This window comes from Pelophylax lessonae (assembly GCF_965119305.1).
Source record: "Pelophylax lessonae genome assembly, chromosome: 3".
Lineage (NCBI taxonomy): Eukaryota > Metazoa > Chordata > Amphibia > Anura > Ranidae > Pelophylax > Pelophylax lessonae.
In genome coordinates, this window is record NC_138770.1 from 118,733,299 (window position 1) to 118,746,227 (window position 12,929).

Here is a 12,929-nt window from a genome sequence, read left to right on the forward strand (position 1 = left end):
CTATTCCGCTATTTAATCAAAAACCTTTGGGGATCAGTTAAATTGGGGGATAGTCTGTGTTGGTACGTGTGAGAGAGATCCACCTTTCCAAGTTGTTGGGGTTCATCTCATACTTCTGAAGGTTTGAGGGTGCTGCCTGTTCCATACCCCCCCTACTCCTCATCTAGCCTTTTAGGGGTACAAACAATAGTAATTGGGGCCTAGTGTTGTTGTGTATGTGTGATATACATACACTTTTTTTGGATCATATTTTCTATTCCGCTATTTAATCAAAATCCTTTGGGGATCAGTTAAATTGGGGGATAGTCTGTGTTGGTACGTGTGAGAGAGATCCACCTTTCCAAGTTGTTGGGGTTCATCTCATACTTCTGAAGGTTTGAGGGTGCTGCCTGTTCCATACTCCCCCTACTCCTCATCTAGCCTTTTAGGGGTACAAACAATAGTAATTGGGGCCCAGTGTGGTTGTGTACGTGTGATATACATACACTTTTTTTGGATCATATTTTCTATTCCGCTATTTAATCAAAAACCTTTGGGGATCAGTTAAATTGGGGGATAGTCTGTGTTGGTACGTGTGAGAGAGATCCACCTTTCCAAGTTGTTGGGGTTCATCTCATACTTCTGAAGGTTTGAGGGTGCTGCCTGTTCCATACCCCCCCTACTCCTCATCTAGCCTTTTAGGGGTACAAACAATAGTAATTGGGGCCTAGTGTGGTTGTGTACGTGTGATATACATACACTTTTTTTGGATCATATTTTCTATTCCGCTATTTAATCAAAAACCTTTGGGGATCAGTTAAATTGGGGGATAGTCTGTGTTGGTACGTGTGAGAGAGATCCACCTTTCCAAGTTGTTGGGGTTCATCTCATACTTCTGAAGGTTTGAGGGTGCTGCCTGTTCCATACCCCCCCTACTCCTCATCTAGCCTTTTAGGGGTACAAACAATAGTAATTGGGGCCTAGTGTGGTTGTGTACGTGTGATATACATACACTTTTTTTGGATCATATTTTCTATTCCGCTATTTAATCAAAAACCTTTGGGGATCAGTTAAATTGGGGGATAGTCTGTGTTGGTACGTGTGAGAGAGATCCACCTTTCCAAGTTTTTGGGGTTCATCTCATACTTCTGAAGATTTGAGGGTGCTGCCTGTTCCATACCCCCCCTACTCCTCATCTAGCCTTTTAGGGGTACAAACAATAGTAATTGGGGCCTAGTGTGGTTGTGTACGTGTGATATACATACACTTTTTTTGGATCATATTTTCTATTCCGCTATTTAATCAAAAACCTTTGGGGATCAGTTAAATTGGGGGATAGTCTGTGTTGGTACGTGTGAGAGAGATCCACCTTTCCAAGTTGTTGGGGTTCATCTCATACTTCTGAAGGTTTGAGGGTGCTGCCTGTTCCATACCCCCCCTACTCCTCATCTAGCTTTTTAGGGGTACAAACAATAGTAATTGGGGCCTAGTGTGGTTGTGTACGTGTGATATACATACACTTTTTTTGGATCATATTTTCTATTCCGCTATTTAATCAAAAACCTTTGGGGATCAGTTAAATTGGGGGATAGTCTGTGTTGGTACGTGTGAGAGAGATCCACCTTTCCAAGTTGTTGGGGTTCATCTCATACTTCTGAAGGTTTGAGGGTGCTGCCTGTTCCATACCCCCCCTACTCCTCATCTAGCCTTTTAGGGGTACAAACAATAGTAATTGGGGCCTAGTGTGGTTGTGTACGTGTGATATACATACACTTTTTTTGGATCATATTTTCTATTCCGCTATTTAATCAAAAACCTTTGGGGATCAGTTAAATTGGGGGATAGTCTGTGTTGGTACGTGTGAGAGAGATCCACCTTTCCAAGTTGTTGGGGTTCATCTCATACTTCTGAAGGTTTGAGGGTGCTGCCTGTTCCATACCCCCCCTACTCCTCATCTAGCCTTTTAGGGGTACAAACAATAGTAATTGGGGCCCAGTGTGGTTGTGTACGTGTGATATACATACACTTTTTTTGGATCATATTTTCTATTCCGCTATTTAATCAAAAACCTTTGGGGATCAGTTAAATTGGGGGATAGTCTGTGTTGGTACGTGTGAGAGAGATCCACCTTTCCAAGTTGTTGGGGTTCATCTCATACTTCTGAAGGTTTGAGGGTGCTGCCTGTTCCATACTCCCCCTACTCCTAGCCTTTTAGGGGTACAAACAATAGTAATTGGGGCCTAGTGTGGTTGTGTACGTGTGATATACATACACTTTTTTTGGATCATATTTTCTATTCCGCTATTTAATCAAAAACCTTTGGGGATCAGTTAAATTGGGGGATAGTCTGTGTTGGTACGTGTGAGAGAGATCCACCTTTCCAAGTTGTTGGGGTTCATCTCATACTTCTGAAGGTTTGAGGGTGCTGCCTGTTCCATACTCCCCCTACTCCTCATCTAGCCTTTTAGGGGTACAAACAATAGTAATTGGGGCCCAGTGTGGTTGTGTACGTGTGATATACATACACTTTTTTTGGATCATATTTTCTATTCCGCTATTTAATTTAACTGGGCCTCCATGCGAGACCTGTGTGCCTTGTTGCGCTGTTTTGAGTACTCCACCAACATGGCCAGTGGCAATGACGCCGTTCTCAGCTTAACTATCCCACTTCTATGCCTCCTTGAAAAAACAATTCGGGCGATGATGGAAGAGGATGTGGCACAGGATGAGGAGGAGGATGAAGAGGTAACATTTCCAAGGCTTTCAGGGCAGTCATTCGCAAGGGGCTCCGAGGGTGGGTTCCTGCACACGCAAACGCCAGGGACGCAATTGTCCAGCAGGGGCACAGTTCTGGAGGATGAGGAGGATGAGGAGGAGGAGGAGCTGGAGGAGGAGATGGAACCATGTTCACAGCAGGGTGGCACCCAGGCCAGCTCATGGCCATCACTGGTGCGTGGCTGGGGGGATACAGAGGACACGGACGATACACCTCCCACAGAGGACAGCCTTTCGTTGCCTCTGGGCAGCCTGGCACACATGAGCGATTACATGCTGCAGTGTCTCCACAACGACCGCCGAGTTGCCCACATTCTAACTTGTGCTGATTACTGGGTGGCCACGCTGCTGGATCCCCGTTACAAGGACAACGTACCGTCCTTAATTCACTCACTGGAGCGCGATCGCAAGATGCGCGAGTACAAGCGCACGCTGGTAGACGCCATGCTGCTGGCATTCCCATCTGACAGCGGGGCCACAGTGGAAGCACAAGGCAGAGGAGGAGGAGGAGGAGGTCGCCAACGCAACCAGGGCACCGCCAGCACCTCAGAAGGCAGGGTTAGCATGGCCGAAATGTGGAAAAGCTTTGTCAGCACGCCACAACAAACAGCAGCACCAGCAGCTCAGATGGAACGTCTTAGCAGGAGGCAGCATTTTACCAACATGGTGGAGCAGTATGTGTGCACACGCCTACATGTAGTGAATGACGGGTCTGCCCCCTTCAACTTCTGGGTCTCCAAATTGGGCACATGGCCTGAGCTTGCCCTTTACGCCTTGGAGGTGCTGGCGTGCCCTGCAGCCAGTGTATTATCTGAACGGGTATTTAGCACGGCTGGGGGCGTTATAACAGACAAGCGCAGCCGCCTGTCCAGAGACAATGTGGACAAGCTCACGTTCATTAAAATGAACCAGGCATGGATCCCACGGGACTTTTCCGTACCTTATGCAGAATAGCAATGGATACCGACCTTACCCACCCATTGTTCCATTTTTGCTCTTTCTCACTCTTTTGGGGTGTACCCTCATTTAAAATTTTTGAAAAGAAGCAGTGTTGGCTACCTCGTCCTCCTCCTCAGGGCCAGATTAATGTAGGGGCTATTGGAGCTGCAGCTCCAGGCCCCTACCTTTTATATAGGCCCCGGGTTGGCCATATTCACTGTTACCGCTCTTCTGTCACTTGTAAACACAGAAGTCTGGCTTCTATGCTCGCTTCCCCAGGCAGCACCCTCAGAACCTCCCCACACAGCGTGAAGGCCGGACAAGGAGGGACAGTTGGCGATGCATGGATGTGTTTATGGGCTTCAGAGACAGCATCCCATGTTGAATTAGGCATGCATGGCTGCACCCTTCCTCCTCTGGGTGCATGGCAAGGCACGGCCCTTAAGGCCCTTCAAAATCCTCAGCACCAAGCCCATGATGCTGTTAATCCGGCCCTGGTCCTCCTCCACCGCCGCTTCCACCTACACCGCCCATAGGTGTGCGCAGCCTATTGCATTAAGGTGTGCACCCCAAAGTTGAAATACACATGCATGTGTTTGCCAGCAGGGAGAGTAATGTATCGGGGCCATGTACCTGTAGGCAAGGAGAAATAGAGCAGAGCAGGTCCCAGGGAGATCTTTCCCATCTCCTCACTGGCAATGCTATGTGCCCTAGGTGATTAGGGTGTGCCCAGGCACACCCAGCACACCCTGTGCGCACGCCTATGTCACCGCCACATCCACCACCACCTCAACCTCCCTCCTACTCCATATGGGCCTCGTCCTTCAGAGATGAAGAAGAACATTGTTTTATTTTTCTGTTTTTTTTTGTTGTTTTAAGTTATTTCCCTATCCACATTTGTTTGCAGAGCACTTGCCATGCTCTTAATTACGTTTTGCTGCCATTTGCAGCACTCTAGCCCTTTCCTTTGGTGTTTTAGAGCCATTTTAGTGCCTTAAAGTTCGGGTCCCCATTGACTTCAATGGGGTTCGGTGTCCGGGAAAAGTTCGGTAAAAGTCCGGGACACGGACCCGGACTTTTTTTTAAAGTTCGGCCGAACCCGTCGAACACGGACATCTAGGTGTCCGCTCAACCCTAAATGTGATGCCTTCAATGCAAAATGCAGATACACTATATTGTCAAAAATATTGGGACACCTGCCTTTACACGCACATAAATGTTAATGGCCAGTCTTAGTCCGTAGGTTTCAATATTGAGTTAGCCCTCCCTTTGCAGCTATATCAACAGCTTCAACTCTACTGGGAAGGCTGTCTACAAGATTTAGAAGTGTGTCTATGGGAATGTTTGACCATTCTTCCAGAAGCGCATTTGTGAGTTTAGGTACTGTTGTTGGGCAGGAAGGCCTGGCTCACAATCTCCACTCTAATTCATCCCAAAGGTGTTCCATCGGGTTGAGGGCAGGTCAGTCAGGTTCCTCCACCCCAAACTCGCTCATCCATGTCTTTTTTTACCTTGCTTTGTGCACTGGTCCAAATCATTTGATGGAGGGGGGATTATTGTGTGCAGCTGTTTTTCAGGGGTTGAGCTTGGTCCCTTAGGTCCAGTGAACTCTTAAGGCGCCCACATACCACGATATTTTGGACAATTTCATGCTCCCAACTTTGTGGGAACAGTTTGGGGATGGCTCCTTCCTGTTCCAACATGACTGCGCACCAGTGCACAAAGCAAGGTCAGTAAAGACATGGATGAGCGAGTTTGGGGTGGAGGAACTTGACTGGCCTGCACCTCAACCTGATGGAACACCTTTGGGATGAATTAGAGCAGAGACTGCGAGCCAGGCCTTCTCGTCCAACATCAGGGCCTGAGCTCACAAATGCGCTTCTGAAAGAATGGTCAAACATTCCCATAGACACATTCCTAAACCTTGTGGACAGCCTTCTCAGATGACTTGAAGCTGTTATAGCTGCAAAGGGTGGGCCAACTCAATATTGAACCCTACAGACTAAGACTGGGATGATATCAACGTTCATGTGCGTGTAAAGGCAGGTGTACCAGTACTTTTGACAATATAGTGTATGTATGGAGTGTCACCGGACAGGCTCTCTTTACTCTGCCATTGTCACAGCTTGTGATCTTAAACTTCATACCCTTCAGATAAGCTTGGCCTTTTACCGCAATGTTGTAGCTCCACACAGACTCTGTAAAAAAAAACACATTTCTGTGTTTAAAGAGTCAGTCCACCTAAAAGTGATATCTCAGCTATAAATGGAATCTAGTCACCATGCAGATTCTTGTATCTCTTGTGAAGTCAGTTATAAGATATCCCTGCCATAATTCCAAGATCGATTCCCTTCCACCACTCTTGCGGTGTTACCACTCATTCTGTTGCATTTCTAATAATTATGGATGAGCAAATCTGTCTGTTTCGATTTGCAGAGGGTTCACTGAATCCTGTTTGAAATTCTGCAAACTTGAACTTAGTGGCAAATCCCATTGAATATCCTGAAAATTCTGTCCATTTTTAGGGCTAATAGAAAAGCTATTGTAAAAAAAAAAAAAAAAAAGAAAAAAAAAAACTGGGCATTGCCATAGAGGACAAGAAATTGCTGACAAAAAAAAAATTAAAATCCCAGCGGGGAGAGGGTCCTTTTCATGTGGCTTCAATGGTGAGATAAAAAAATACAAACAATCCTTTAAATTACAGGTTTGGAGCTTTACATTGTATTATGGACAGTACAATTTTCAGGGACAGTGTACTCTGGCAGCAAATATTTGGCTGTGCAGTTTATATTTTTTCTTTTATTAATAGCTTAGCTTTCATAGACCAGCAGAACTGCGGTGTAAAAGAGTTTTCCATTTCCGATATATACTGTATTTCTATCCAGAGTGGGACTTTTTTCATCAGATCTGGTTTTTTTTGCAATGCTCTATAAATGCTTTGGATATTTTTTATATATATATATATATATATATATATATATATATATATATATATATACACACACACAGTATCTCACAAAAGTGAGTACGTGAGTACGTGCCTAACATTTTTGTAAATATTTTATTATATCTTTTCATGTGACAACACTGAAGAAATGACACTTTGTTACAATGTAAAGTAGTGAGTGTACAGCTTGTATAACAGTGTAAATTTGCTGTCCCCTCAAAATAACTCCACACACAGCCATTTATGTCTAAACCACTGGCAACAAAAGTGAGTACACCCCTAAGTGAAAATGTCCAAATTGGGCCCAATTAGCCATTTTCCCTCCCGTGTCATGTGACTTGTTAGTGTTACAAGGTCTCAGGTGTGAATTGGGAGCAGGCGTGGTAAATTTGGTGTTATCGCTCTCACTCTCTCATACTGGTCACTGGAAGTTTTAACATGGCACCTCATGGCAAAGTACTCTCTGAAGGTTCTGTAAAAAATAATTTTTGCTCTACATAAAACCGTTTTCTTCGCTTTCCCTTGGGCGAGGAGCACTTTCAATTCGTGGCGTTACCCTTTGGTCTTTGGAATACCCTTTGGAATCGAGGAAGAAGGGAATCCAGTCTGTCTGGTGGCCCCAGACTGGCCTCGCCGGTCTTGGTACACCGGTTTAATACGACTGGTAGCGGATGCCCCTTGCAGACTCACTCTTAGATAAATCTTTTGTCTCAAGGACCGATCTACCATCCTGCTTTATAGTCACTGGCTTTAACGGCCTGGCCATTGAAAGCCAGGTACTGAGGGACAGAGGGTTGTCGCATTTGGTAATTCCTACACTGTTGAAAGCTAGGAAATCTACTTCTAGGAAGATTTATCATCGAGTATAGAGGGCGTACATTACTTGGTGTGAGTCTCAGGGGGGGTTTCCCCTTGTTCCTTTTCAGTGTCCCATCTGTTGGAGTTTCAACAAAGAGGTATAGATTAGCGTTTGGCCCTGGGCACCATCAAGGGCCAGATTTCCGCTTTTTAGCAATCTTCTTACAACGCTCGTTGGCCACAAATTCCTTGGTTCACACTTTCGTTCAGGGGGTACGCCACCTGGCTTCTCAGGTAAGGTCCCGGGTGCCTCTGTGGGACCTCAATTTGGTACTGTCGGTTCTTCTTCTTTTGAAAATATTTGTGAACTTACTCTGCTTACTTTGTCACAGAAGGTGTCTTTTTTTGTGGCTATTACTTCTACACGCAGGGTGTCCGAGTTGGCTGCGTTATTCACAGGGACAAAGTGGTGCTACGTCCCTGCCAGTTGTTCCTTCCTAAGGTCGCCTTGGGTTACCACTTAAATGAAGACATCGTGTTGCCTTCCTTGTGCCCTAAGCCGAAACATCCTAAAGAAATTGCCTTGCATTCCCTGGATGTGGTTCAGGCAATCAGGGTGTACCTGGTGTCAACTACGTCGATTCGAAAATCGGATTCCTTGTTTGTCCTTTCCAGATGGCTCTTGTAAGGGGCAGGCCGCATCTGCTGCGACCATTTCCAGATGGATCAGGCAGACGGTCTATTCAGGCCTATTCCATCAAGGGTCAGGTGCCTCCTTTCCCTGTTAAGGCACATTCTACGAGGGCGCTTAGTGCCTCCTGGGCCTTCTGTCATCAGACGTCAGTGGTCCAGGTTTGCAAAGGGGCCACCTGTTCATCTGTGCACACATTCACAAAGTTTTACTAGGTGAATGTACTTGCATATGTGGATGCTGCTTTTGGCCGCAAAGTTTTGCAGGCTGCTGTTGCAGTTGCTGTTCTGGTTGAGCTCCTGGTTTATCTGGTTGGCTACGTTTAGCCCTTTTGGGAAATATGTTTATTGCTGTGTTTTTTCCCATCCCTCATGTTGACACTGCTTTGGGACGTCCCAAGGGTCAAAGAAAAATCAGGAGCTGTGTCCACCAATGAACAAAAGAGAAAACTGGATTTTTGTCTTACTGTAAAATCCTTTTCTGTGATGTTCATTGACAGACACAGCACCCACCCCTCTGTTGAGTTGGGTTATGAGCTCTTCTGACATTGCTTGTTACAAAACCCCCTAGGATGGCCCTATGGGCATAGTCAATGTTTTCTGCTTAGTGTCTTACTCCTATGGAGAGCAACACAACCCAAGGGTCAAAGAAGATATGGAGCTGCGTCCGTCAACGAACATCAGAGAAAAGGTTTTTACGATAAGACAAAAATCCATTTTTTTAACCTTGACAATAAAAAAACAAGATAAACATAAAAAAAAAAAAAGGAAATAAAAAACCCAATAAAACACACAAAGGATACAAACAAAAGCTAAACAGCAACTTTTTTTTTACTAACACAGGCAAAAAGACAGCCATAAGAAGGACTGTTGCGTCTATGAACTGTGAACAGTGGTGGCGCAGGGTTACACAGGCATATGTAGCTTGCTACACTGCAATTCACAGTATAATAGCACAATAAGGCACTATATAGCACCATACAGAACAGTATAGTACACTATCTCTTCCTTCACTTAATTGTCAGCCCTAGCATATACTGTACAAAAGCCCCCATCATTGGCATTTCTAAGCTGGCTGAGCTCAAAAACCAGGCATTGCATATAATAGCATTTAAATTGCTGAAGATTCCTTTTATTTAGCTTTTAATTAGCAGCCTTATGATATTTTAATCTCTGGTCTCTATTTGGCTAGGTCAATGGGTAGACAGAAGCTGCAGTTGGTTGTCACCTCACTGCTCACTCATAGACTAAGATTTCCAGGCTTGACACTTTTCCCCACTCCATATCCATGCTACCCATCAAAATGCCATCAATAAAGCATTGCTAGGTGTGCACTGCAGGACAGAGGTGACAACACTGGAACTTTTAAGGTACACTGTGCTTTGGCATGGCTGCCAGTAGTTCCAGTGCACGAATTAGGGGTGACAACACTACCATTGCTTTGGGAGCTGGAGTTTAGTGTTATCACCCTCTAACAGGAAGTCAGATACAATAAGAACTGTCAAGATGAACAAATAATTAGTTATAACATACAAACACACATTATTTAAAACCTGGGGCTCTGTAGATTTATCATAAAATATAAAATTGTTGCAAAATGCAAATGTATATGTAGTGCCCTCTTATTCACATTTGAATCTATTTTTAATATATATGCATTAAACAGCCAAAACACATTTCTGTTTGATGTGTAGAGGCCTTTTAGGGCTTGTTCACAGTTACTTTGGTCTCTAAAGAGTGATGCACATTCAGATCACTCTTCAGAGAGCATTTGGCAGGTGGTGAGGAGGCACTGTATCACCTCCTCACCACCTGCTTTAAACCACTTGAACCCTGCAGTTGCAGGATGCTTGCAGAGTCCCATCCACTTGAAGTGATAGGAGGTGTAATTCCTGATGTGAACTAAAGAACTGCAGCTGCAGCATGTGTATACCCCCAGCATATGCCTCTGCAGCCAAAAAGGGAGCAGTTTGGGGGGCAGTAAAAACACAGCTCAGCCACTAGTGGTAACAAGCACCTAATGTATTCCTTCCACGGCTCATGTCCTTAGTGTACATGGATTTTCTGGACATATAAGGATAGCTGTTACTAACACACTACATGTGACACTCACCACGGCAGGAGTAAAGACGCAGCAATGCTAAATCCAGATGCCACAGCGACCATATAAGCCACAATGAGATTAGGTATGGTGACCAGCATGATCGCAAATGGAATCATCCACTGTAAAGGAAGAGGCATTCTATAAGCAAGTGAGACTGTCCCCATCAATGTGCCATATTATAATATTACCATTATACAGTTCACGTTCTGGTACATTAACGTAGAATGATAGCCTCCCATAACAAACAAAAAAATGTCCTGCAGTGATACATTATACGTGCATGTGCATTTACAGTCTTCCTTTTCTTAGTTCTCCAAAATGCTATGTATACCTGTTAGTCCTGCCAGAAAAGTCCTAATAATGCAGCTTCCTGTGATGGGGTGGCAATGATGCTGCACTGCTCCTGAATTCAGAGCAGAGTTGTCCCTCTCAGTAGGTTGTGCTTGCTTGCACTACAGTGGGATGAGAGGATGTTGCAGGGGGTGTGGCTATCAGCATTGTCACTGCCAGTGGCGTCTCCAGCTTTCATATTTTGGGGGGGCACATGGGGGGACAGGGACAAAAGTAGGGGGGCCGACAATAAAATGCAGTATATATATATTATTTTTATTTTTTTTTCCCCAAGAATAGAATGCACTCCAGAGGTCTTGGTACAAATTCACCTTTGTTTTGTTCATGCAATATACAATACAATTGAGCGTCAATGTTTCAATCTGACTAGGGACTTTTATCAAGATGCTAAAAAGTCCCCAGGCATACTTCCGAGAAGGAAGCTGGGGAGTCTCTTTAACATGACCTATAGACAAAAAATTTGCATTATGAAGGGCTATCGAACGCATAAACATGAAATATTCCAAACACTTTGTCACAATTCCTGACAATGGGCATCAAAAAGGCAAAAAGATAAAATATTCGTGACAATGGGCATCAGTGCAAGAAACCATAGGGGGCCACCCTGACCACCCCCACCCATCGGTCCCGGGGGCCTTCCCTGTGTGCATGGTGTGCTTTCCACTGATCCAGGGGGCCTTTATTACTTTCCCACAGCAGGGCTCTTTCATGTTCTACAATGGGCCTCCTTCCTAACATCTTAGGTCCCCCATGGTGGTGGAAAGCAAGGGATATGTCACCAGCAACCAGGCCCTGGTGTTCCACCACTGTGGAGGTTCCCAATTTCCTCTTGCTGTCCTGCCCCTGCTATTGACAGGGCCAGTCTAGCGTCTGTCTTCATGGCAGCGCATTAGGATCCAGTGCTGGATTATGGGGCTAATGGGCAAATGTGCGGAAGGGCTGGCACTACTGGTTGTAGACAGCTGTGCTCTCCGCCAGTCCCTAGCAGCGATGACACTGCATAGCCTTCTCTGTTGACATGCCATTTGGATGCAATCTGGGCGATTCTCCCAATTGGATCGAATATGTGGACATAAACACAATATTTAATAGAATCAAAAGTACAATCACATATATATCAGCCATATGCTCAGCAACTGTGTGGGGGCTCTAATCAATAAAACCACTATCATATTTATTTTTAGATCTGATCGGGAGCATCACCCAGAACACATCCAGATCACCATGTCAACAGAAAAGGCTATGCAGTGTCACAGCTGCTAGGCGACTGGTGGAGAGCCCAGCCATCTACAACCAGTAGTGCTGCCCCCTCTTCCCCATATGCCCCCATCAGCCCCATAATGTAACCAGTACTGGGTCCTAATATGCTGCAGCTGCTGCCACTGAGACAGAAAACACCAGATTGGCATTGTCAATGTCAGGGGCAGGACAGAAAGAGGAGGCTGGAAACCCCCCTGGAGGCTAAACACCAGGACCTGGTCACAAGTGCGACCCTGGTAGTTCTGGCATGGGCTCAGCAGGATGATTCCCCCATCCACCTTGAATGTGTAGATGGGGAAATTTAATATTTTTTTCCTCAACACAATAGTTGAGGTCCGGTTCACACTGATGCGGTGAGGGAACTGCTGCAATTCCTTTCCCGCAATGCATCAGAATTGCAAGCAGTTCACACTGCGCTCTGCAAACCACTGCGGGTGTCAATATTAATGATACCCACAAACTGGTTTGCAGTGCGCACTGTGGAAGCCGATGGAGATGGAATTGGATCATATGGGTCTGAACACCCTTGCGATCCGATTCCAGTGCAGACAAAAAAAAAGGGTCTTGCACCTTTTTGGAGCGGATTCAATGCAAATTGAGCCACACACAATGTATGGTTCAATTTGCATCGCACTGAATTTGCATGTCATTTGTACAGAAATCTTGTGTGATTCCTGGACAAATGACATGCAATGCAGTACACTGCATCAGTGTGAACCCCACCTGAATGAAACAAAATCCGTGCATTGGAAAATAAGTGTAATACAAGGTATTACTCACAGCGCGTGTCGTTGAGCAAAATAATAATAAATAATGATGTGCTAAATATGTGATACGGAGTATAAAAATGTATGGTGTGCTCTTGTGATTATAATAAAATAACTTTTGGCTGCTTATAGCTCTATTTAAATGCACCCTATAAAATACTGAACTCCTGCTTATTGTGACTTTGCAGTCCTATGCCAAAATGCATCAAAAAAAGAAATTATCAAGTGAAATGTGATATGCAAAACTTAAACCATATAATGCAAAGAAATATTGGTGCTAAAAAATTACTGGTGCAGAAAAAATAGTGAAAATTATTAA

The 12,929-nt window shown here is 44.8% G+C and overlaps 1 protein-coding gene across 1 annotated transcript in view; it reads right to left on the reverse strand.

Annotated features, from left to right (window-relative positions):
- The window catches only part of MFSD2B (MFSD2 lysolipid transporter B, sphingolipid), a 139,942-nt gene that overhangs the window by 11,653 nt on the left and 115,360 nt on the right, over nucleotides 1-12,929 (reverse strand). The window contains exon 11 of the mRNA XM_082251176.1: nucleotides 10,242-10,351. Within this exon, the coding sequence (XP_082107302.1) occupies nucleotides 10,242-10,351 (110 nt within the window). The remainder of the gene's footprint in view (nucleotides 1-10,241; nucleotides 10,352-12,929) is intronic.